This window comes from Plecotus auritus (genome assembly GCF_963455305.1).
Source record: "Plecotus auritus genome assembly, chromosome: 1".
NCBI classification, from domain to species: Eukaryota; Metazoa; Chordata; class Mammalia; order Chiroptera; family Vespertilionidae; genus Plecotus; species Plecotus auritus.
The window spans coordinates 189,051,133-189,078,774 of NC_137770.1; the positions used below are offsets into that span (position 1 = coordinate 189,051,133).

The 27,642-nt window shown below is 39.3% G+C and overlaps 1 protein-coding gene across 1 annotated transcript in view; it reads right to left on the reverse strand.

The window, feature by feature from the left end:
• Positions 1-10,498: 10,498 nt before the first annotated feature.
• The window catches only part of PTPN13 (protein tyrosine phosphatase non-receptor type 13), a 211,339-nt gene continuing 194,195 nt past the window's right edge, over positions 10,499-27,642 (reverse strand). Inside the window, exons 43-48 of the mRNA XM_080676988.1 lie at positions 26,010-26,158; positions 24,200-24,290; positions 20,869-21,206; positions 19,107-19,322; positions 15,057-15,119; positions 10,499-11,214 (exon numbers count right to left, since the gene is read on the reverse strand). Of these exons, the coding sequence (XP_080533114.1) occupies positions 11,119-11,214; positions 15,057-15,119; positions 19,107-19,322; positions 20,869-21,206; positions 24,200-24,290; positions 26,010-26,158 (953 nt within the window). The 3' untranslated portion in view covers positions 10,499-11,118. The remainder of the gene's footprint in view (positions 11,215-15,056; positions 15,120-19,106; positions 19,323-20,868; positions 21,207-24,199; positions 24,291-26,009; positions 26,159-27,642) is intronic.

Here is a 27,642-nt window from a genome sequence, read left to right on the forward strand (position 1 = left end):
GCAAACACACGGGTTCAGAGGAGCTCTACACTCCACCACGGAAAGGTCAGATTTCGCCTGGGATAAGGTGAGGTCTCTGGTCCCAGCGCGAGAGAGGAACGCGCGTTTTGCGGGAGCTGGAGGACCAGGGAAGTCTGTGCCTAGAAAAATCCGTGGCTGTTGGGGCTGGCGTGATCTATGAATGTGGAAGGGGGTCCTCAGAGCTGCTAACAGAAGGGCTCTCTAAAAAGCAACCCATTTTGATCTGAAGTGCAGGGACACCTTAAGAATTTCAGGGGTGTGCTAGACTTACGCGCAGCCACGGAGTGCGCACACTTGGGCTTTTTCCTCTTGAAATTCTTGCTTCTGATTACTAAGCCCAATACATAGGATCACCCAGTTGGGGACACCCTGGGAGACTGCAGGGGAAAGTTGTTTCTCTGGAGCCTGGGGATTGGAGCGGGGAGTGACCATCGGAGAGCCAGCTCTGAGGAAGCCCACTCCCACAAACCAGTAGTGAGCGCCACAGGGAAAGAAGGCGCTAACACTCCCTAGAGAGGCCATAGATAAACCCGGAAGTCAATCCAGAAACACTGCCACCCAGGGGCTGAATCACAAATTGACTCTTGTGTAATCAAAAATAAAGGAATACGAATTAAGACACACCAACCTGCTTAAAATCAGGACTGGCTTACATCACTGAAGAGCAGTGGAACGCAGGGAACTGCAATACTGTCCGGACTGAGAAACAGGCGTGCCAAACAGAACAACAGAGGAAGTGAATGACCTTCACTACTCCACATTTTATTTTTATTTTTTATTTTTTTATTTTCATTTTTTGCATCTTTTACTCAAGAAACTAATTTTTTTCTTTTTTCCTCACTTGATTTTACCTTTTTAATTATTACATTTTTATTTTCAATCCATATTATTACTACTGCTATTTTATCTTTTTTTTTTTAAGTGTCATTTTATTTTCTCTTCATTTTGTTTTGGGATTAATGTTCTACATTCTATTTTTATCTTTCCTTTAGCATCATTTTACTCTATCTCAACTCTACCTTTATGCCATCACTCTCTTCCTCACTTTTCCCTTTTCGGTGTCCTGTTTATCTTACCCCTTTTCTGCTTTAGATTTTCCCTATTCTTTCTGTTTACCCCGTTAAAATTTCACCCTACTTATATATCTAATCTCCAATCCCCTGCTCCAAGTCCATACACACCTCTCTCTTCGCTGCCTTAACTATCCAAAAAATTGTTTTTCTCTCTGTCCTTTTGTTGTTGTTCACTTGAATGTAGATTATATCAAATTTTTATGCTTTTTTGTGAGATTGTTTTGCTTATTCTTCTTTTGTTTATTTTTTTGTTTGTTTAGTGCTTCTGTTTTCCCTTGCCTCACTCAATATTAGTTGGTGTTGTAGTTTGTATTAATCCCCAGGTACTTGTTGCTGGCATTTGCTGGAATAAGTGATTGTTCTATAGGAGTTTTATCCCCAATATATATAGTCTGTTTCCCTTTCCCTATTAGTCTCTTTCTTGTCTCTCTTACTTTTTTTTTTTCTTCTTTTTTTCCCTTTTCCCAATTTCATTTTGACACTCCTTTTTTTTTCTTCTTCTTTCTTTCTTTTTCCTCTTCTTCTTTCTCTCCTATCCCCTAATTTGCCTTTCTCTGGTGGTCACCTTTATTGGAGGTTATTAATATCGTGAATACATTTCTGTTCAGTGCCTTGTGTGTTGTACCTGGTAGTGCTGTATTTTGTGCCTTTAAATCGACGCAGGAGAGAGAGAACTACATAACCAGACACCCAGAGAAGAGAGACCATGGGGAGACAAAGACACAGCCCGCATATGAAAGAAAAGCAGGCATCACCAGAAGAGGAAGTAAACGAAATGGAAGCAAGCAACCTTCCAGAAAAAGAATTCAGAGAAATGGTCATAAGGTGGCTGAAAAGAATGGAAGACAAATTCGACAATATGAGCAAGAACCAAGAGGAAATGAAGAAGAACCAAGAAGAAATGAAAAATGACATCGCTGCTGTAAAGAACTCAATAGAAAGCATCAAGAGTAGACTAGAAGAAGCAGAGGACCGCATCAGTGAGCTAGAAGACAAGATGGAAAAAAATACCCAAGTAGAGCAACTTCTAGAAAAAAAAATTAGAAGGCAGGAGGAGAGCCTAAGGGAACTTTGGGACAACACGAAACAAAACAACATCCGCATAATAGGGGTTCCAGAAGGAAAGGAAGCTGAGCAAGGAATAGAAAATCTCTTTGAAGAAATAATGACAGAAAATTTCCCTGATATAGAGAAGAAAAAACCCACACAAATCCAAGAAGCTCACAGAGTCCCAAGCAAAATGAACCCCAAAAGACCGACGCCAAGGCACATTATAATTAAATTGGCAAACACCAACGACAAAGTAAGAATCTTAAAAGCGGCAAGAGAGAGACAGAAAGTTACATACAAAGGAACCCCCATCAGACTAGCAACTGATTTCTCAACAGAAACTCATCAGGCCAGAAGGGAATGGAATGAAATATACAAAGTCATGCAAAGGAAGGGTCTGAATCCAAGAATACTGTACCCAGCAAGGCTATCAATCAAAATTGAAGGTGAAATCAGGAGCTTCACAGACAAAAAAGGACTAAGGGAATTTATTACCACCAAACCAGCAATGCAAGAAATGCTAAAGGGTCTGCTGTAAAAAAAAAAAAAGAAATAGGAAGCAAAGAAGGAACACAGGTGTAAAGAATAGGAATGGCAACAAATAAGTACCTATCAATAATAACTTTAAATGTAAATGGATTAAATGCCCCAATCAAAAGACATAGGGTAATGGATTGGATAAGAAAACATGACCCATATATCTGCTGTCTACAAGAAACCCACCTCAGAAAAAAAGACGCACACAGACTGAGGGTGAAGGGATGGAAAAAGGTTTTCCAGGCAAATGGAACTGAAAAAAAAGCTGGGGTAGCAATACTTATATCTGACAAATTAGATCTCAAACTGAAGGACATAACAAGAGATAAGGAAGGCCACTTCATAATACTAAAGGGAGCAATCCAACAAGAAGAAATAACTCTGGTAAACATATATGCACCCAATACAGGAGCACCCAAATACATAAAAAAACTCCTGGAGGATATCAAGGGAGAGATTGACAGCAATACAATCATAGTAGGAGACTTTAATACCCCACTATCACCATTGGACAAGTCCTCTAAACAAAAAATCAGCAAAGAAACATCAATCCTAAATGACTCACTAGACCAGATGGAATTAATTGACATCTTCAGAACATTTCACCCCAAAGCCACAGAATATACATTCTTCTCAAGTGCACATGGGTCATTCTCAAAGATAGACCATATGTTGGGACATAGGCAAAGTCTCTTCAAATTCAAGAAGATAGAAATCATATCAAGCATCTTCTCAGACCACAGTGGCATAAAACTGGAAATCAACTACAATAAAAACAACCCAAAGAAATCAAACAAATGGAGGCTAAACAGCATGCTATTAAACCATGACTGGGTTACCAGAGAGATCAAAGAAGAAATAAAAAACATCATGGCAACAAATGACAATGAAAACACTACAATCCAAAATCTATGGGACACAGCGAAAGCAGTCTTGAGAGGGAAGTTCATAGCTCTTGCAAGCCTACTGCAAAAAACAAGAAACAATGGTAATAAATTACCTAACCCAACAACTCAAAGAGTTAGAAAAAGAGCAACAAGAAAAGCCCAGTGTAAGCAGAAGGAAGGAAATAATAAAGATCAGAGCAGAGATAAACGACATAGAGACCAAAGAAACAATACAAAAGATCAACAAAACCAAGAGCTGGTTCTTTGAAAGGATAAACAAGATTGATGAACCTCTAGCCAGGCTCACCAAGAAGCAAAGAGGGAGGACCCAAATAAACAAAATTAGAAATGAAAGAGGTGAAATAACAACAGATCCCGCCGAAATACAAAGGATTGTTAAAAAATACTACGAACAACTCTATTCCAACAAACTGGACAACCTGGAGGAAATGGACAGATTCCTAGAAAAATATAACCTTCCAAAACTCAATCAAGAAGAATCTAAACAGCTCAATATGCCAGTAACTATGGAAGAAATTGAAGCAGTCATCAAAGAGCTTCCGGCAAACAAAAGCCCGGGGCCAGACGGCTTCACAGGAGAGTTTTACCAAACATTCAAGGAAGAACTAAAACCTATCCTCCTCAGACTATTCCAAAAAATTCAAGAGGAAGGAACACTTCCAAGCTCTTTCTATGAAGCCAGCATCACCCTAATACCAAAACCAGATAAAGACAACACAATGAAGGAGAATTACAGGCCAATATCCCTCATGAATGTAGATGCCAAAATCCTCAACAAAATTCTAGCAAATCGGATCCAGCAGTACATCAGAAAGATCATACACCATGACCAAGTAGGGTTTATTCCAGGAATGCAAGGATGGTACAATATCCGAAAATCAATAAATGTGATACATCACATAAACAAATTGAAAGATAAAAATCACATAGTCATATCAATTGATGCAGAAAAAGCATTTGACAAAATCCAACACCCTTTCTTGATAAAAACTCTCAACAAGGTGGGAATAGAGGGATCATACCTCAACATAATAAAAGCTATATATGATAAACCCACAGCTAACATCATACTCAATGGGCAAAAACTAAAACCATTTCCCCTAAGAACAGGAACAAGACAAGGATGCCCACTCTCACCACTCCTGTTTGACATAGTTCTGGAAGTATTAGCCATTGCAATTAGACAAGAAGAAGAAATAAAAGGCATCCAAATTGGAAAAGAAGAAGTAAAGCTGTCCTTATTTGCAGATGACATGATATTGTACATAAAAAACCCGAAAGACTCCATCAAAAAACTACAGACTTAATAAATGAATTCGGCAATGTAGCAGGATACAAATTTAACGCCAAGAAATCTATGGCATTTCTATACACCAACAGTGAACTTACAGAAAGAGAGACTAAAAAAGCAATCCCATTCTCCATCGCACCAAAAAAATTAAGATACTTAGGAATAAATCTAACCAAGGAGGTAAAAGACCTATATGCGGAAAACTACAGGACACTGAAAAAAGAGATAGAGGAAGATGTAAACAGATGGAAGAACATACCATGTTCATGGATTGGTAGAATCAACATCATCAAAATGTCCATACTACCCAAAGCAATCTATAGATTCAATGCACTCCCCATTAAAATACCAACAGCATATTTCACAGACCTAGAAAGAACTCTCCAAAAATTCATCTGGAATAAAAAAAGACCCCGAATAGCCACAGCAATCCTGAGAAAGAAGAATAAAGTAGGAGGGATCTCAATACCAGATTTCAAGCTGTATTACAAAGCCACTGTCCTCAAAACAGCCTGGTACTGGCACAAGAACAGACATATAGATCAATGGAATAGAATAGAGAATCCAGATATCGACCCAAAGCAATATGCGCAATTAATATTTGACAAAGGAGGCATGAGCATACAATGGAGTCAAGACAGTCTCTTCAATAAATGGTGTTGGGAAAATTGGACAGATACATGCAAAAAAATGAAACTAGATCACCAACTTACACCATACACAAAAATAAACTCAAAATGGATACAGGACTTAAATATAAGACGGGAAACCATAAAAATACTAGAGGAATCCACAGGCAGCAAAATCTCAGACATATGCCAAAAGAACTTTTTCACTGATACTGCCCCTAGGGCAATGGAAGCCAAACAGAAAATAAACAAATGGGACTACATCAAAATAAAAAGCTTTTGCACAGCAAAAGAAACCATCAACAAAACAACAAGAAACCCAACTGTATGGGAGAACATATTTGCAAATGGAATCACTGATAAAGGTTTAATTTCCAACATCTACAGGCAGCTTATACAACTTAATAAAAGGAAGATAAAGGATCCAATAAAAAAATGGGCAACGGACCTAAATAGAATCTTTTCAAAAGAAGACAGAAGGAAGGCCAAGAGACACATGAAAACATGCTCAAAGTCACTAATTATCCGAGAGATGCAAATCAAAACAACAATGCGATACCATCTCACACCTGTCAGAATGGCTATCATCAACAAATCAACAAACGACAAGTGTTGGCGAGGATGCGGAGAAAAAGGAACCCTCGTGCACTGCTGGTGGGAATGCAGACTGGTGCAGCCACTGTGGAGAACAGTATGGAGTTTCCTCAAAAAACTGAAAATGGAACTCCCATTTGACCCAGTAATCCCACTCCTAGGAATATATCCTAAGAAACCAGAAACACCAATCAGAAAGGATATATGCACTCCTATGTTCATAGCAGCACAATTTACAATAGCTAAGATTTGGAAACAGCCTAGGTGCCCATCAGCAGGTGACTGGATCAGAAAACTATGGTACATCTACACAATGGAATACTATGCTGCCATAAAAAAGAAGGAATTACTACCATTTGTAGGCACTTGGATGGAATTAGAGAACATTATGCTAAGTGAAACAAGCCAGTCAATGAAAGAAAAATACCACATGATCCCACTCATTTGGGGATAATGAAAAACATTATAAACTGATGAACAAAAAGATAGTTACAGAGGCAGTAAAGCATCAAACAGACTGTCAAATTACAGCGGTAAGGTTAGGGAGAGGTGGGGGAAATAAGAGATCAACTGAAGGACTTGTATGTATGCATATAAGAGTAACCAACGGATGCAAAACATTGGGGGGTGAGGGCATGTATGGGAGTGGGGAGCAATGGTAAGATATGTACACATATAATACCTTAATAAAAATTTGAAAAAAAAATAAATAAAATGGTAAAGCAATAAAAAAATAAATAAATAAAATACTTCCCATTTGTGAATCTCTTCTCCAAGTTACACATTCAGATAGTTCTGGGGTCAGGAAGATTTTAAAGGTTGACCCAGTGTTCGCTACTGCAGAAATGATGTCATCTGGCAGAACTGGAAAGGCACACACTACTTGCTGCTCTCCCGTACCTCTTGTTTCCTTTGTCTTTACGAAGGAAACCAAGATTCTGTTCAGGACAGCAATATGCCTGGCTAAAAGCTGTTTTGAAGCTAGAGATGGCCGTGTGATATAGTTCTTGCTAATAAGTGGAAGTCTAGTTGTAAATTCTGGAAAAGTTTGTTTTCTTGCCCTAAGTAGGCATGTACTGACCCTTTCTCCTGTCTTGTCTTCCCATTTCCTTTCTGGAATGTGGTTGTAAAAGCTGGAGCTGCAGCAGCCATCTCCAGGCCATGGAGGAAAGGCCAGGATAATTATGTATCTGTTGATATTCCAGAAACTGCCTACTTCAAAACATGTTTTTGTTTTTTTTTTTAAGGAAAGAAATCTCTAATTTGTGCAAGCTCATTTGGTTGGTTTTTGGTTACTTATAATCAAATACAATTTCTAATTGACATATTAACATTTAAATTAGCTTAAAAATATTATGCAGGTCAATGCATAATGTTACCTATATTTTTCTCCACCATCACAAGGTATCTTGGATGTTTCTGAATTATGTAAAATGGGAACAAATTCTCTTGCAGTCAAGGTATCTATGATCAGAGGATTGCTTTGGTGAGCCGTTTTGGTTTTTTTTTTTAATTTCTTGTATTCATCACATTGCATTTAGATAATTAGTCATTTTAAAACCAAGAGATCTGTCCTGGCCAGGTGGCTCAGTTGGTTGGAGCATTGTCCTGTATACCAAAAGGCTGTGGGCTCAATTCCTGGTCAGGGCACATGCCTACGTTGCAGGTTTGATCACTGGTTGGGGTGAGTGCGGGAGGCAACCGATCAATATTTCTCTCTCATATTGATGTTTTCTTTCTCTCTCTCTCCCTTCTTCTCTCTCAAATCAATGAAAAACATATCTTCAGGTGAGCATTAAAAACAAACAAACAAAAAGCCCAACGGATCTAGCAGGGTATTGGGAACCACAGATGTAAACACCTGATTTTTTCTCAAGAGCCATTTCACTCCAAAAGTCTTAATTCATAAATATTTCTACTAATGACACCTACCAAAGTTTTGATTTGGAGACAAAATGTTTCTAATCCTGCAGTACTCAGGACTATACTAAGATACCATTTTTTAAGAAAATAGCACTTAGTTAAGTTTTACAGGTTATTCCATCACAATTTGTTTCCTCTTCTACAGCAGAGTGGCCTGTCACAGGGAAACACCTGGTCGGCCCATTCACCCACCAGCTTGCACGTACGAGGGGCACAGTTGGACCAGTTCTTGCTGGTGAGTGAGTGGCAGTCACAGGTTCGGCTTCCAGGGCTGCCCAGCTCACGTGATCCTCCCCCGGTGGCCCTCCACTCGCTTTCCCTTTTCCGGCTGGGGGAACGGAGAGGATCCCGGGATGACCTTGGAAGCTACGTATGGATTACAGAACCTCCGTCCTTCTGGGTTCCTGGGAATTGGAGGGAGGAGAGCCACCTGCTGAACCCTCTCCTGCCCAGAACTGTTAGACTAGAAATGACGGAGCCATTCTGTTGGGGTGTATATTTTACAATACTCACCACCCCTGGGTTACAGTCCAGCGGGAAGAGAGACCTAGTGGGGGTGCAGAGCCCCGTTGTGTTTATTCACTCGTTTGACGTGTGAATGCCTCCACGTGCCACCTGGCTCTGTGGCCTTGCCATGCTTTGGAACCAGCGTGGCCCAAGCAAACGGCCAGTCCCATTCCGTGACAGTGGAGCCAGGGCCTAGCAGGTGTCCTCAAACTACGGCCGGCGGGCCACATGCGGCCCGCCGAGGACATTTATCCGGCCCGCCGGGTGCCGCTGTCTGTCCTGCTTAGCAGCCTACTAGTCCCGGGCCCGCAGTGCGCATAGGAATTTGTTCATAGTTTTTTTTTAAACTATAGTCCGGCCCTCCAACCGTCTGAGGGACAGTGAACTGGCCCCCTGTTTAAAAAGTTTGAGGACCCCTGGCCTAGAGGGTGGGGACATGTTCACTCTGAGGGAGTTCCCAGGGGCTGTAATCCGAGACCTGCATTTCCCTCCCAGTTTCCATTTCCTTGCTGCATTCTTTCCAGGAGAGGGATCTTGCCGCAGCTTTCCCCTCTCCCATCTCTGCCGACTTCAGATGGTGGCTAATCACCTCCAGCTGTACTGGCTCCTGCTCTGCTGGCCTCTGCCTGTGCCTGTGACAGGAAAACAAGGCCTCAGGACTCCAACGCAAAACGGGTTGCCAAATATTTTTAAAATTGATTTTTAGACAGGAAGGGAGAGGGAGAGAGAGTTTAGAGAAACATCAATGTGAGAAACTTGGATTGGCTGCTTTCTGCACACCCCCTACCAGAGTGAGCCCCCAACCCAGGCATGTGCCCTGATTGGGAATCGAACCGGCAAAGGGATGACACACCCAACCAACCGAGCCACACCGGCCAGGGCTCCAAATAACTTTTAAAGCCAATGAAACCTTTAAAATGAAACCTTCAGCTATAATCCAAGTTATAAAAACTCCTTACTGCGGTGGGTTGATGGTGGTGATGCGTCTTTTGACAGATTTGAAGCCACTTCTGAGGTAGGGTTCAAACCTGCTCCCTGGTGAGAGTCAGACAGCACTGTGGGGCTTTGTGCAGTGACTGACATAGTCTTCTACCCTCAGGGAGCCTCAGATACAAAGGCGCAGGTCCCAGCAAACCGACGTGCGGTCAGAAATGGGAGGTAACTAGCTCAGGATTGGTCAATCCTCTGATGATGAACAAAGCAGCTTCCTGGGTCCTGGGAGTAAGTGCAACTCCCACTGAGGGGAGGAGCCTGTGAGAATTAGGAGGTAGTGACGCACATTCAATAATGAGAATCTCTTCCCCTTCAGGCAAAAACAATTTAATCTCCCAGGTATGTGACAGTGTCATCTTTCAGGACTCCTTGTCATCTGCGATATTCTGAGCTTTACCACAACTAGAACTTGAAAATAGTCTGATTTAGGCACCATCAGCCAGCACCACCCACAGGAAGGCAACAGGAAGGGAGCCTGAATGTCTCAGCTCCTGTCAGTCAGTACCTGCCCCTTACGTCAGACCTTGCTGAAGATCCACCAGGTTCCTGACAGCACTCCGGGTCCCTGTGGCTGGCACCACTGGGCCCAAATGGGGAGATGGAAATCTGGGGTCCAGAAGACCTTGCCTTCTCAGGGGCCTGGGTATTGTTAATAAAAATAACGCACTATGCCCTGGCTGGTTTGGCTCAGTGGATAGAGCGTCGGCCTGCGGACTTGAAGGGTCCCGGGTTTGATTCCGGTCAAGGGCACATGCCGGGGTTGCGGGCTCAATCCCCAGTGGGGGACGTGCAAGAGGCAGCCAATCAATGATTCCCTGTCATCATTGATGTTTCTATTGCTCTCTCCCTCTCCCTTCCTCTCTGAAATCAATAAAAATATAAAAAAAAAAAACCACACTAAAAAAAAAAATGACCCCCCTCCCCGCCACACACACACACTGAAGATGTTTAATCTGCACACACTTTTGGTTTTGGCTTGTTCATGTTTTAAGGTGTATTTTTATTTACAAAGTGAGATGATGCATAACAAAGAGGAGATGCAGTTACAAACATATCTGCTCACTCCATTTTTCATGAAAAAGTATATAAATATATTACAGTAAATTCTATATAGTAAACATTAGACATTGATTCAGTAAATATCTGCTACTTTTTCTATGCCAACACTATTGCCTTTTAAAGCTTAAATACTGGTTTTAAGTATCCCCTATAAAATAACTACTTTATTAAAATACTGGAAAAGAATTTCTCTATAAACAAGATTGGTACATTAAAAATAAGACTCAATGTGTCCTTGTAACAATGTTCACCATAATCAAATGCTGCCTTAATGGTCACAAAGAGCTGCATTATCCAGTTAGTGTTAAAATTTTAAAAAATAATTATCATGGGTTAAAGTAGCTGTAAAAAATACAGCATTTCCACATTGTTTACTGCTATGAAGAAAGCCTTCCTAAGGTAGAGGAGAACGAGCAAAATGCTATCGTGTGGACTTGCTGCCCTGTGGTCTTCGTTGTTAATGGATAACAGGAGCGTCTGCTGGGAGTTAAGGCGAGAACCGGAAAGGCACCCAGAAGGCTGTTCTTTCCGGGTCACTTCAGAGGCTGCGGCTGCTCTTTTTGTTCTTCTTCAGCTTGAAGACGTGTCAGGACATAAAGGATGACTTGGTAGCAGAAAATATATTGATCCTATGAGGGTGGGCAGAGAGAGAGAGAGATTTTAGATGCATACTGTGAATGTTTTATAAATATAGCTTCACCACTATTTGAGGTTTGAGTAATTTTGAAAACATAGAAAATATTTAATGTGAGAAGAAGGATGGAGAATTGCGCAGTGTCATAGAAATGATGAAAAACAGAAATCAGACTGATAAAATGAGAAGGGAAGAAGCCTTGGGGTGGGGTGGGGGCAGGGATAGAAATGTCCCAGAGTGCTAACGGAAGCTGTTTCCGATTAATGGACCACTTCCATTTTTTTGGTGATTTGTTTTTATAATGAAAAAAAAAAAAAAACTTCCTACAAAATTTCTTCTAGATTTATTGAATTCATCTTGATGTTTTGAAATGTCAAGAAACTAATACCAAGGAAGCTACACAAAATACTTTTCTTTAAATATTTGGAACAGAAGAATATGGAAATCAATGTTTTCTGAATATTAACATTTTTGGTGAAATTATTCTCTATTAAGCTGGTGGTGCAGGGGTTTGAGTTTTCTTACTTGACAAAGAATTAATATGTCTGAAAATAAGTTGAATAATTCACAATATACTATATGGAAAGTATAAAACAATAAATATAGCTGAGTCACAGTGAAAACAGTTGTGTGTGTGTGAGTATGCACACTTGTGACTGAAGAATATAAGAATGTTGCTAAAAACATTAACAACTCTGAGGAGTAGGAATAAAAGTAAACTTTTTATTTACTTTTTGCTCATCTGTCTTTTAACTTGCCTATATTTTCCACACATTCATCCTTAATCTTCTCCCACACACCAATCCATTAGCAAACCCACTTCTCTTTTAAAAAAAAAAAAATTTTTTTTATTGATTTTTAGAGAGAGGAAGGGAGAGGGGGAGAGAGAGAATTGCCGATTGGCTGCCTTCTGCATGCTCCCTATCAGGGATCAGACCTGCAACTTGGGCATGTGCCCTGACTGGGAACTGAACCGGCAACCTTTTGGTGCATGAGATGATGCCCAATGAACTGATCCATACCGGCCAGGGCAGCAAACCCACTTCTCTTCTCCTTATATCCACACCTACTACTCTAGTCAGCGCCACCACTGCTTGCCACCTACCTGACCTTCCTGCTTCTAACCTTGCATCCTCCTCCCCCAATTGGGTATTATTTTAACACAGCAGCCAGAGTGATCCTTTAAAATGTGAGTCAGACCATGTCACTCGGTACTGACAACCCTGCCATGGCTCCATGTCACTCAGAGCAAAGCCTAAGCCCTGGCTCTGTCATCTCCTCTCTTACCCGCCCCTTCTCCCTCCACCTCAGCCACTGGACGAGACCTTCCTTAAACACATAAACCCACTCCCACCTTGACTTCCATGCAGGTGGTTGTCTGCCTGAAAGGCTTTTACTCGCAGGTATCAACATGACCCCCCTCCCTCACCTGCTCCAAATCTTTGCTGGGGTGTTATTCTCAGTGGTGCCACCTATTTAAAATAGCACCTCAACATGCCACCACTCTTCCTCTTTAGCCCACTCTACCTGTTTTCCCTCTAAAGCACCTATCACTTCAAAATTTACTTATTTAATGTGTCTACATCTACCTTCCTCATCACCATCCCATTAGAAGGTCTCTGTTATTCTAGCAGGGTATTCTTTTTATTCAGTGACTAAAGGCCCAGTGCACAAAATTCATGGGGGGGCGGGGAAGGGTCTCTCAGCCCAGCCTGCCCCTCTCACAGTCCAGGAGCCCTCAGGGGATGTCCTACTGACTGTCCTCTGCAGGAGGCAACCTGGCTGATCAGGGGAAGGCGCCTCCCCCATCACCCCGCTGCTGCTGTCACTGCCGGCCACCATAGCCGCCAAGGTGTTTTCATCAACACAGACTCCTGTCCCTTCACCATGAAAAAAAATGACAATTTTCTTTAGGCATTTTTAAGATGTCTCTTTCATAGGATATGACCTTTTTTTTTTTTTTTTTTATCCTCACCTGAGAATATTTTTCCATTGATTTTTAGAGAGCGTGGAAGAGAGCGGGAAAGACAGAGAGAAACATCAATGTGAGAGGGACACTTCGATTGGTTGCCTCCTGCATGAGCCCTGACCTGGGCCCTGGCCAGGGAGGAGCCTGCAACCTAGGTACATGTCCTTGACCAGAATCAAACCCAGACCCTGTGGTCAGCAGGCTGAGGCTCTAACCACTGAGCAAAACCAGCTAGGGCAGGATATGACATTTCTTAGCCCCTCCAGCAGCAGACCTTTGTTTTTTCCTCCAGGAGTGAGGTGGAAAAACCCTAGATCACCTTCTTCGATTCTTATTAGACAAGTTACCAAGAACACTGCAAGTGGTACAGGGAGCTTAGCCAATGAGCGGTCAGAAAAGGTGTTTCCTCTGCAGCTCATGCGCAGAGGCGGGACTGCCGGCAAGGCCCTACCCTCAGCCGCGGAGGCTGTGAGCAGGTCCTCTCCCCTTTCCTCTCTCCCCTCTCCCCTCTTGACCTGTGCCCAGCCACGGTGGCTGCGGGCGGGGCTGCAGTGGCTGCGGGTGGGCCTGCCCTCTCCTCTCTGGGCCTGCCCTCAGCCTCAGCAGCTGCGAGCAGGTCCTCTCCCCTCTCCTCTCCGGGCCTGTCCTCGGCCATGGCGGCTTGGGCAGGCTCCCCTGTCTCTGTCTCCTTCTCCACTCTGGGCCTCACCTGCATGCACAGCCTCCTTCTGGCCGATTGTGACTGTTATGGTGTCCCGGCTAATTTGCATATTACCTGTTATAAAAGTGTGGGTACACAGGAGGCACACAAATGATATCTGCCAAGCCAGTTAACTTCCTGGGTCTAAAGACCTGCTTATACAGGTCAATACATTTTCTTTACCTAAAAATTCTGTGACTGTGAAGGAGCTTAATATTTACATTTAATTTGAATTAAAAAGGTATATAAAAAAAAGTAGACAAATTCTACTTTTAAAGATAGTAAACTTCCATATACTTAAAGAAGTAGAGAGATGTGACTTTACAGATATATGAAAATAGCTTCCATATCCCTCCCCACAACGCAAACAAAAAGGAGAGTGGAGCTACTCAGAGCAGACATAACACAGTCCCTTTGAAGGTCAGCGAGTGAGAAACTGGTCTAATTTCAGGTGAGTGAAATGAAAATGCTCCAAGGAGAGGACAGACAGACCCACCCATTCACTGTCCCTAAGAGTGCCTCATCCAAGTTAAGCAACCCAGCCTGCCTTCCTGCCTTCTAGTAGATGCTGCTGAATCAATTCCCTCCTGGAGACTTTCTGTAGCAAGAATGTTGCCTTCTGTCTTTTTGGTTGGATATGGGGAAGGAATGGCACTAACTACAAGCTATTTTGTACCACCTCCACATGTCTGCCCCCAACATGTTACCCCATGCTCTGTAATCTATTCAGTGCAAATACTGCATTTCGTTTTTAAAATTAAAAGGCAGTATTTGAAAAAAGATAGCCTAGAAATATCTTCTTTTAAAAAAAATTTTTTTTTATTGATTTTAGAGAGGAAGGGAGAGAGAGATAAAAACATCAATGATGAGAGAGAATCATAGATCAGCGGATTGAACCCACAACCCAGGCATGGTCCCCGATCGGAATTGAACCATGACCTCCTGGTTCATAGGTTGACGCTCAAGCACAGACCTATGCTGGCTGGGCTTCTTTTTCTTTGAATTAGTCCTCATGTTTTATTTATTTATTTTTTTAAGTCCCTCATTACCATAAATCTTTGAATTTATACAATAATGTGGGAACCCTCAAAAGAAAAATGATTAAACTAGAACTTTTAAAGTATCAGAATCTTCATGAAAATCCTTACTAGATGACATCAAGACTCACCTCTGTCTGAACCATCCCATGTCTTTGTAGTCTCATGCAGCGCACTAAATCAGAGATGTCAAACTGCCCAAAACAAAACGAAGCAGAGTCTATGTTAGGTGAAAAGCATAGCCCAATTTGAATGCCACAGATTCACAGAGTCAAGTGGCTTATACATATTTCTGTACCCCATTCTCCTTCTCCTTCTAGCAGTCCAAACTATTATGGACAAAATAAGTTGGTGACTGACTCTGCCATCATTTCATAATTTTATTTATGATTTTTCAAGAATTAAGGAAGGTTATTCTATTTGAAAATCCAAAAAGAAATTCTTGTTCCTCTGAAATTTGACTAATTTCTAATGAAAAAAAAAAAGGAAAACTAAATTTCCTATGTTTTCCTTTTCAGAATAAAATTCCTGATCTTTTCATTTTCACTGATATTTAAATTTGAAACAAGGGGGAAGTAGACTATTTTGTTTTGTCCCACTTAAATTATTATGGTAGATATAATAGAGAGTAAAGTGTAAGATAGAACTTCTTTTAACAAAAAAATTTTTAAAGACAAATATTGTAATTACATATTATGTATAGTTCAATATTCTATCATTTTAAGTAATGTTTACACTAATTTAGATATTAAGTAATATTACACTCATTAGCTTTATTTCATAATAATTTTTAAATTGGGAGTAACTGTTTAGAGATAGACTATTTAATATCAATTTGTTTAACAAAATATACATTTCCCACCAATAGGTAACAACAACAACAACAAAAGAGTATAATATAAGCTTGTTCATTTCAAAATATACTTTCTTTTGTGCTTTAATATTTCTATCCCTAAAAGCATGATAACAATATTGACTTTATTTTATATAAGCCTAAAGAACATAAAGAATGAAATGCATAAGGGGCTTTTGAGCACATGGCTAAAAATCAAACAGTAAAACAAATATAAAGTTGAAGTATTATTATTTCTTTTTCATTATGGTCCATGCAGTTTTGAACATTTACAAAAAACAATTCTGCATAGTAAGAAAATTAAGGCATTCATACAAACTGATAAAAAAAAAATTCCAAAATCCTAACACATCATTAAAAAGTTAGATTCCAGAGAACTATATGGAACTTAATGAGAACTACACCAGCATGAAAAAAGTAAGTAGAAACCATGAATAAGAATCAAGTAGAAATGAAGAATGACATAGCTGCAATAAAGAATAGCCTAGAAGGGCCCTAGCCAATTTGGCTCAGGGGTTAAAGCATCGGCCTGCAGACTGAAGGGTCTCAGGTTCAATTCAAGTCAAGGATATGTAACTCAGTTGCAGGTTCGATTCCCTGTCCTGGTTGAGGTGTGTGTGGAAGCAACCAATCGATGTGTCTCTCTCACATTGACATTTTTCTCTCTCTCTTTCCCCCTCTTTTCCACTCTCTCTAAAATCAATAGAAAAAATATCCTCCAGGGTATCCTTTAAATAACCTGGAAGAAATCATAGTAGACTACAAGAAGCGGAGGACCAAATCAGTGAATTTAGAAAATAGAATAGGTAGAAAAAACACCCATTCAGAGCTACAATGAGAAAAAGAAATTAAAAAGCAGGAGGAGAGTTTAAGGGAGCTTTGACACAACATAAAACTTAACAACATCTGCATCACAGGGGTACCAGAAGGAAAAGAACCTTAACAAGGAATAGAGAACCTGTTTGAAGAACTAATGACAAAATCTTCCTAACCTGGTTAAGGAAAAAGCCACTCTGGTTCAGGAAACACAGATGAACCACAATCAAGATGAACCCCAAAAGACCCACACCTAGACACATCATATTTAAAATGGCAAATGTTAAGGACAAAGAAAGAATCTTAAAAGCTGCAAGGGAGAAACAGAAAGTTACCTACAAGGGAGCTCCTATTAGACTGTCAGCTGATTTATTGATAGAAACACTTCAGGCCCGAAGGGACTGGAATGAAGTATACAAAGTAATGAAAAGCAAGGGACTGAATCCAAGACTACTCTATCCAGTGAGGCTATCATTCAAAAATGAAGGTGAAATAAAGAGCTTTGCAGACAAAAAAGGCTAAAAGAGTTTATCACCACCAAATAGCACTTCAAGAAATGCTAAAGGAACTGTTTTAAGAGGAAGAAATAACGAGAGAGAGAGGAACATAGGCATAAAGCATAAAAACAGCAACAAATAAGTACCTATCCTATATAATAAAAGCCTACTATGCTAAATATCTGGTCGTCTGGTTGTCCCTTCATCCAATCAAAGCATAATATGCTAATGATATGCTAAGGCCACTCATCTGCTCACTATGATGTGCACTGACCACCAGGGGACAGACAGTTGACTGGTCAACCAGTCGCTATGATGTGCACTGACCATTAGGAGGCACACGCTATGACTGGTAGGTTAGCTTGCTCCTGGGGTCCGGCTATTGGGACTGAGCAAGAAGGGCTTGACACACCCTGGAGCCCTCCCGCAGTCCCTTCCCAGCTGGCCAACCTCCCACGTCCCTCCCCAGCCCTGATTGTGCACCAGTGGGGTCCCTCAGCCTGGCCTGTATCCTCTCACAATCTGGGACCCCTCAGGAGATGTCGGAGAGCCAGTTTCAGCCTGATCCTGCAGGCCAGGCTGAGGGACCCCACTGGTGCATGAATTTGTGCACCAGGCCTCTAGTCAATAATAACCTTAAATGTAAAAGGCTTAAATGCTCCAATCAAAAGACATAGAGTAGCTGAATAGATAACAAAACATGACCCATATATATGCCATCTATAAGAGACCCACCTCAGAACAAAAGACTCACATAGGATAAAAGTGAAGGGATGGGAAAAATTTTTCCATGCAAATGGAAATGAAAAAAAATATGGGATAACAATACTTATCTGACAAAATAGACTTCAAAGTGAAGGCCATAACAAAAGACAATGAAGGCCACTTCATAATACTAAACGGATCAATACAACAAGAAGATATAACCTTAGTAAACATATATGCACCCAATATAGGAGCATATATATATATATATGAAAACTTCTGGAGGATTTTAAGCGAGAGATAAATAGCAACGCAACCATAGTAGGGGACTTATTAATACCCCACTGACACCAATGGATAGATCTTCTAGGTGAAATAATAAGAAAACAGAGACCCTAAATGACACACTAAATCAAATAGATTTAATTGACATTTGCAGAACATTTCACCCCAAAGTTGCAGAATATACATTCTTCTCAAGTGCACATGGGATATTCCCAAAGATAGACTACATGTTAGGACATCAACTAAGTCTACAAATTCAAGAAGATTGAAATCATATCAAGCATCTTCTCGGATCACAAGGGCATGAAACTAGAACTCAATCACTGGTGCAGCCACTGTGGAAAACAGTGTGGAGTTTCCTCAAAAATTAAAAATGAAACTGCCATTTGACCCAGTGATCCCACATCCAGGAATATATCTGAAGAAGCCTGAAACACGAATCAGAAAAAATATATGCACCCCTACATTTATAGTAGTGTTATTTATAATAGCTAACATCTGGAAACAGTCCAAATGCCCATCAGTAGATGAATGGACAAAACAACTGTGGTACATTGACACCATGGAATATTATGCAGCAGTAAAAAAGAAGGATCTCTTACCCTTTGAGACAGCACAGAAGGACCTGGAGAGTATCATGCTAAGTGAAATAAGCCAGTCAGAGAAAAACAAGTATCACATGATCTCATTCATATGTGGAATCTAATGAACAAAATAAACTGATGGACAAAATAGATCCAGAGACATTGAAGCATGGAACAGTCTGACATATGCCAGAGGGAGGGGTGGAGGATGGGAAGAGATTAACCAATGAACTTATATGCTATATATGCATAGCCATGGACATATAATAGTTAGGGGAAGGCCTGGGGAGGGAAAGGGAACAGGGTGGAGGGGGTCAATGGTGGGGGAAAAAGGGGACATCTGTAATACTTTCAATAATAAAGATAAATAAAAAAATAAAAACAGTTAGATTCTACCGTTATTTCTGGTCAAATGCTCACTCAGCCTATGCTTGTCCTCACCTCAAGATCTTGACTGATTAATCCTAGCACCACATCTATGCATATCAGAGTCCCTGAACGTCCGATGCCAGCGCTGCAGTGGGTGATTATTGGGCCTGATCTGTGAACGTGTCTCATATAAGAGATGAAAGTGAGCAAGTCGTCTGGCTGAGAAGGTGTATCGTGGTCCGGCCAGGCAGTGAAATTCAGATGGGAAATATGTCGCACCTCTCGTGTCTGAAATTACAATAGAATAAGAATACAAAGGCATGCTATATTGTTCACATGTAGTTACTTCTTAATATTATTTTGTCCTTTCAAATTTTAGCTTTTCTATCAGATGAAATCAAAGGAAAATGAGAGACAAAAAGACTCCATCAAACAACAAACACGTGGAGGGCCTTTATCAAGGAGGACGCTAGATCCACATTTTAAATATTGGTAAAAACTGCTTTTTGGAAGTCCTAAAAGAAAAATATGTTTTGATAACAACCTTTTTTTAATGGCCCCATTTCAAATTCACCCCAGATAAAAGCCAGTCATTGCAATGGCTTAAAAACCCTACATAATTTGGCCCAGCTATCTCTCAGACCTAACTGCCTCCTGGCCACCTTGCTCCAGCCACGATGATCTCTCTGTGGTTCTTTAAAAACACTAGGCACAATTCAGTCTCAGGGCCTTTGCACTCCCTCTTCCTGACTGAAATGCCCCCCACCATGTCCATGTGGCTCATTCAACACCTGCACGGTTTTTCCACAGTATCAGTATTCTCTCATCAGAGGGTAAGCTCCATGAAGTCACAATTTCTTTTTTGTCTGTGCTAATTGCTGAATCCCTTAATTCCATAACAGGGCCTGAACTCTATAAACATGTATTGATTAAATAAATATTTAATTTTTAAAATTTAATTTAATTAAATAAACATTTAATTGAATATTTAAGAAATATTGAACAACAGTGCTTACATAGGTAATGTAAGCTGGTGTAGATGAATAAGGAGGAATAAACTTCAATTCTTTGTAAAATCAAAAATAAAAAATCACAAAGGAAATGCTCAGGCTACATTTACATGCTGCCAGCAGAACTGAGTGAATATGCTCATATGCTTTGTTTCTGTGAAAGTAAAACTACTTTCTTTAAGAGAGCTAAAACGTCAATAGGAAACACATTACTCACTCCTAACTAATATTCCTGGGGGGCAGGGGTAGCGAAATCAAGTGTGGAGGTGAAGAAACAGTAGCTTTACTTAAGGTCTACCCAATTGTCTAATTCAAGCTAAATTTATTCAGTGGTTAGGTGGCCACAGTAGGAATTACTGGAATGACAAACATTTATGTTACAACTGTCCATGTATTACCCAAGACGTCTTTATGGAGGAATATCTGCTACTTAAAGATTTTTTTTTTTAAAGATTTTTTAAAAAGTTTTATTGAGTCTACTTAAAGGTTTGATTTTTAAAAAATGAGTTTCCGGTGCACAGCCTTTGAGCCATTCTGTGCTATCACTAAGCAAAGATGGATGATCACATTAAAAGCCCAGTATTCTCATTTTCATTTTAATACAGTACGTACTGGAGGAAACTGGCAGAATTTAAGAAGAGGGTCATATTTAAACTTATATCAGATAAAAAATAATAGGTGGCATTAGTTCCATTGAAATGAGAACCAAGAAATCACTGGCTTTATTTTTTTAAGAAATACATTGATATGATCATGGAAAGGGTCCAGGCCTGCATTCCAACTAGGAGATAGCCTTAGAAAATGGAAAGATTTATTTTCCTCACCTGAATATCTTCTAGGGTCATTGCTCTTACTACAAAGCCCTTCAGCGGCTGCATTTTCACCAGCGCCAGCCGAAGCCTGTTGCTGACCATTGTCGTTTTGCCGAGGATGTTAGGCCAATAGCGTTGGCATTTAACTTTTTCCCCTTCTACCTCTTGGGTCATCATGGCTATCACTGTGGATTTTTGTTCCCAAATCATCTGCCAGAAATCGCCAACAGTTGTAGGGAGAGGTCCTTGACAGGCAATATAAACAAACTCTTCCTTCCCTACTGGTATCTTAATGAAGCTGGCGTTGATATATCCACCTTCATCTCCGAGAGGCACTCTTGTAGCATCATCTGTGAATTTACCACCACAAAACAGAGTCATCTATCTCATGCATTTTTAAACAAGAGCTTTATAAACAGGGTGAGTTAAAGATGATGAAAAATTCCTCATAACCATAGAGGAAATCACAAACATTTCAATAAAGGTATATTTTCAAATTGTAAGATAAATAATTTTCTATTTACTCAAACATTTATGCTACAATTGTCCATGTATGCTACAAGTTGCCACCTTAACTTGCAACATGATATTATTTACATAGATCTGGCTGAAGATATTAAAATTAATAAATTAATGAATGCATTTAGAAGTTCTTAATAACTAACTAGAGAAACAAATACAACTTTGGTACTTCTTTTCCATCCTTATTTTTAATGATGACAATAATAATGAATTTAATAATGAATGACAATGCTGAAAATTATTTCATAAGACAAAAATTAGTATCACAGTGAAACTACTAAAGTACTTATTACAAATATATGGTGTCCTAAAAACATGTATACAAACTTCAAAGGCTGATAGCTCAGTTGATGTTTCTTTCTTTTCAGCCAGAATAAGCTCTGAACAAAGGAAATGCATCCTAAAAGGCTACTGGAAGTTTGAAAATACAGTTGAAGTACAAACACTGCCTTTATAATTATTCAAAGTGTGTATACACTTTTTTTTGGGACACAGGGTGTCCCCCAATAATGTATACACACTTTAAGAGCTGATAACTCACTTAATTTTCGCTCCTTTTCAGGTTTAAGTGATTTGAAATAATGGGTGAAACCAGCTTAAGCTATGAACAAAGACATTTTATCCATTAGACTTTTTAATGGGGATATATAAAAGATAAAGTTTACGCTACAAAACCAGCAATAGTTGATGGATTGGGGTGCACAAATATAGAATGAACTGATTCTTGATGTTTTCAATTCCACTGCTTCGCATTATTAGCAGTGCCTGGACCCGGATGGTCATCAGTTTGAAAACAGGTGTTGTCCAAAAAAAAAAAAAATAAATTACTCATTTCTGTAGATTCTTTTACATTTTGAAAATGAAATGTATGTTAATAAACACTGATTTTGTAATCATTCAAAGTGTGTAAACATTTTTTGGGACACCCTATATAATTGGCAAAATTAACTCTTGCTCATGCAATTAAGCTATATTCTTTTTAATAAGCAGCCAAAATAATAAGCACAATAAAAAGGGAGCTCACTTTATTCTCTAGGCATACAGACTCTTATCTCTGTCTAACTGTAATTTTATATAGTCAAAATATAAACTTTCAAAACAGGCTGCCCCAGTGAAAAGTATATATAAGCCATCTTATCCAAGGTACTTAATTTGTATGTATTTATACATTAGAAGTCATTTCTACTTCAAATATTTATAAATTTAACTGGTAATTTCTGTGACTCCCAAATTATGACTCTTAGTAATGGGTTTCAAAACCTTCCATTGATTGTCCTTCTATTCCTTGACTTGTACCTCTCAGTCCCTGAAACAAACCCACTCAGCAGTTCTGAGCTCATGACTTATCCCACTCTGACTCTGAGATAATAGCCTGGCCATTTTCTTTCTCGCTCTCTCTCTCTTTTTTTGCCTGAAATAATTCCCATATACTTTATGCCAAACCATAATCTATTCAATTTTAAAGTGCTAAGATTCACTTCTTTTTTTAAAAAAATATAGTTTTATTGATTTCAGAGAGGAAGGGAGAGGGAGAGATAGAAACATCAATGATGAGAATCATTGATCGGCTGCCTCCTGCACGCCGTCTACTGGGGACTGAGCATGCAACCAGCATGTGCTCTTTTTTTATTTTTTAATTTAATTTTTTTAATTGTTTGAAGTATTACAAATAGTAGTACATATGTCTCCTTTTTTCCCTCCCATTGACCTCCCCCGGCCTCCCCTACCCCCCAGTACATGCCTTTACCTGCCCCCGCCCCCCCAGTGACTTGTATCCATTGGTTATGCTTCTATGCATGTGTACAAGTCCTTCAGTTGATCTCTTACAGCACCCCCCAACCTCCCCTGCCTTCCCGCTGTAGTTTGACAGTCTGTTCAATGCTTCTTTGCCTCTGTATCTCTTTTTCCCCCATTTCTTTCCTTTAAAAAATCTTGCCTCTGCAGACTAGAAATAAACATATAATAACAAAAAATGTTTGAGTCCATTGGGACTCAGCATGTGCTCTTGACTGGAATCGAATCCAGGACCCTTCAGTCCACAGGCCGGCACTCTATACACTGAGCCAAACCAGCTAGGACCTAAGAGTCACTTCTTATAAGAAATTTCCCAAAATGAATTTTGTGTTCTCCATCTTGATAGAAAAAATGCAATTGTATTATTATTGATTGCATGATTTGTCATTATTGGTTCAGTTATTTCTCTTTGGATTTATGACTTCCTGGCAAAGATAGGGTCAGTGTGTCATATGGTATAATCTATTGTGCTAATATATATACAAATATGGCTGATACTTTTTGTAAGATATTGCTAGACAATATTTTGGCTACCTACATATATTTATATATAATTTAAAAAAAATCAAATGTTTGCTAATAAGAGTCAAACATGGGTAAAAAGATTTTTTTCTTCTTCTGGTACCTGAAATAATGCAACCTGGTGGTACCATTGTGCCACATGCATATACTAGTACATAGCTGTGACGTACCACAGACATTTCTCTAACCTTATAGTAAGTGGGATAAAGAGATATTGGTTGTGACATATGAACTAAGAAATTGTTCAACCAGAAGACAATTTATATGGTTAACAATTTATATTGTTAAAAATACCGATTTAGCATCACTGATTATTTTCTAATACAATGCTAGTAATGATTCATGAGTGTCTGAAGAATTATTTAATATTCCTCTAATTGATTTTCAAAATACACATAATTTTAAAAGGAATTCACACTGTATACCTAAATATTTTTGTTACTAATATAAATCTTTGTGCACTTAAGAGATAGATAGGCTAGTATGAAGCTAAATTAGAACTTACAGGGAAGTATATTTTTATATCGGTTCTTCCTTCTGTTTTCCTTAGTTTGTCCAATTAGACACTGATCCAAAGGTTTTAATTCTTGAAGATTCTGAAGGCAAAAAGGAAATAAGGTTAAATTTGTTGAGATTAGCAAGTGTTAGGGTGCAAAATTGGCTATTGATCGGGGAAGACTTTGAGTGTTAAAAAATAGATATGTCTTGCTCGACCCGAGTGGCTCAGTGATTGAGCGCTGACCTATGAACCAGGAGGTCACGGTTCGATTCCTGGTCAGGGCATATGCCCAGGTTGCGGGCTTGATCCTCAGTGTGGGGCATGCAGGAGGCAGCTGATCAATGATTCTCTCTCATCATTGATGTTTCTATCTCTTTCTCCCTCACCCTTCCTCTCTGAAATCAATGAAAATATATTTTAAAAAAAGAAATAGCTATGTCTTGTCAAAATAAATAAGCCTAAATTACCAATACTAATTTGATACACCAGTTGTTAAAATATATTGTTGGAAATATCTTTCACATGTTGTAGTCAACTAACTTTATGAGGTAGCACTTTATACCTTATTTTAAATTCAGTTTAAAGATGTCTATAATTATAATTTAGAAAAAAATACAATTTATAAAACCAACTCTGGCTTAAAGCTGGAGCAGAATTTCTTGACAATATTGTCTGTGGGGTCATAGAATATTCCATATAGTAGAGTTGTAGTTAGACAGTATTATGTTCTAAAGTCAACTTTTTTTCCCTCTTTTTATTCCATCCACCCATCCACACATTCATCAAATATATACTGAAAATGCCTACTGTATATGTAAGGCACTGTAATAAGTATTGGGAATATAGTTGTGAGAGAAAAAATATGATTTTGGCTCTCCTGGAGTTTATACCCTATTGGGAGAAGAAGGCAGTAAAGAAGTAAACAAGCAAATACTGTGATCTATACTATGAAGAAATTAATAAGCTGCTGAGATAGAGAAAAATAAAGGACTTTATAAAATAGGGTTGTGATGGAAGATCTCTAACATTTATTTATTTTTTTAAATTGATCTTAGAAAGGAAGGAGGGGAGGGGTAGAGAGAGAGAGAGAGAGAGAGAGAGAGAGAGAGAAAGAGAAACATCGATCGGTTGCCTCCCCCATGTGTCCTGACCAGGATTGAAACCATCACTTTTTGGTGTATGGGAAGACACTCCAACCAATTGAGCCACACCAGATAGCGCAAGGTCTCTAACATTTAAACTTAAGACCTTAAAAAAGAAATATTTTCTGGAAAATGGAGGGGAACAGTATATTCTTGGGGCTGTTAAATTAGAAACTGTTGCTAATGACGAACCACATTTATAGTGTATTAATTATGAAGTCTAGTGGATGGTTGGACTTAAAAAAAAAACACCACCACCAAATACTTTATCTCTACATATGAGGCAGGGAGAATAATCTTTGGGGAGACTTACCAAGCTTCAAAGTGGCTAAAGAGATCCCTTTAAATCAATACTATGTTTAGGACCCTAATTAAAAAAATAATTTACTACTAGATATGATGAGATGGTGGTGCTTTTTTAAAAAAATTTAATTTAATTTTTTTATTTATTGTCTAAAGATTTACATGTCTCCTTTTCCCCTGATTGACACCCCCCCCAACCCCCCAGCCATTCCCATCCTGGGCAAGCCCCCACCGCCCCAGTGGATGGTGGTGCTTTTATGGTTGGAAGTTAAGTTGTAAAATAACAGACATTATCAGAATTTTCAAAATTTCTTCTAACCTTGAATACAATTTTGTTTGAGAAAGAAAAACCATTTGCAGAAGCTACTTACCTCCAGCTCCTTAGAAGGAATTCCTTGATCTAGTAAACCCCGCAGCATTCGAATGACTGATTTCAACTTGGTACCAGTGTATTTACCAGAGGGAAGCACTTTGACGATGGGAAGTGCAGTGAGCTCCTCATTTGTCAGAAAAGGATGATCTAACAAGAGGTCAGCAGTTGATTAAAAAAAAAAAAATTCCCCACAACTGATTTAGCCAATAAGGGAACTAAATTTAGTATATTTTCACCTCATGTATTTTTACATGAGTGAGAGAATCTTTAGAATTAATAAGGCACTGGAATTATTCAGTAGGCAGGTAAGTACAATCAACACAGGAAAATCTTGGCCACAGCAAGGCCCTTGTACTCAGCTTTCAAGGAAACACCTCATTGACTATTCAGAAATTCTTAAGGCTCTTGACTCAAATGGCACTGTTTTCTTGACGAAAATGTATTTAGTTCTACTATTATTTTGCATTTAAATGAGTTTCCTAGCACAGGGGGAAAAGATGAAGGGAGGTTCTTCAGAAACTCCTTACAATGCGGCAATTAACACCAATCCCCCATCTACCCACTCTGGGTACTTAGTGTTAGTGTCTCTGGTATTTGATAGTTTTCTCCATGCAAATGAAGCCTTGGAGCCTTCAGGAGTTTATCTAACAAGTGCTATCAGTGCCTTAGAATAGGCATGTGTCTAATTTAGCACCTGGTCTATGAAAAGTGCTTATAACAGAAGGTAATTATCCTGAAAAAGTTGCAGATATCTTGCAACAGACTGCACAAGTGTATCTTTAATTATGTCATCAGTTGATTAAAGTATTCTGATGATGCAGCTAACACACAGGCAATTGTAATTCTAGGCACCGTGGGGCACACAAAGCTGTACAAGATTCCTCAAGAAGCTGAACATCTGGCTGGGGTGAAGGCTAATTTTGAGTCAAAATTCACTCATATGAAATAACCGTGAACCTTTACAGATGCTGAGTGTGAGTGCAACAGGAGCTTAAAGGCTAACAAGCACCGGATACAGGAGTTGATGAGCTCTGTCACCGACAACAGTCTACCTAGATCCAAAAGTATTCATTCACTTCTTTAATTTCTTTTAACTAAAACTTCAAATTACAAAACCATGGTATTTCATTGCATCAGTATAACATTTCCTTATATGAATGAAGAAGAAAATGCAACTCTGGATAAGAACCTCATTTCTCCACTGACTCAGTTATAAACGAGAGAAGCAGTGATAGGAAGGGCAGACCAATGGACTCTAAGAGCTAGCTTTTAAAAAATGAGGTTGAGATTCAAGCGTAATACATTCCTACCTTTGAGCCATCCTACCTATTTTACTGTAAATAAAATGTGCTCCTTCTCATTCTAGAATGGCAAAATTGTGACTCTGTGTTTCCATTTATAGTCATGTATACATTTATTTGTTCGTTTTACTCCAAGCCACTGAGAATTTTCACCTACAACTGTGTAAACTTCTGGTTACATAAATGAATGTTGATGTTTGCCTATGTGATTTAACTTTATGTATAGAATCAAGTAATGTTCACATATGGTAAAGTAACACAACCATATATTCTGAAAATATAATTTTCAAACACTTATTTTTTTCTACCCACTGAGTTTGATGAAAAAAT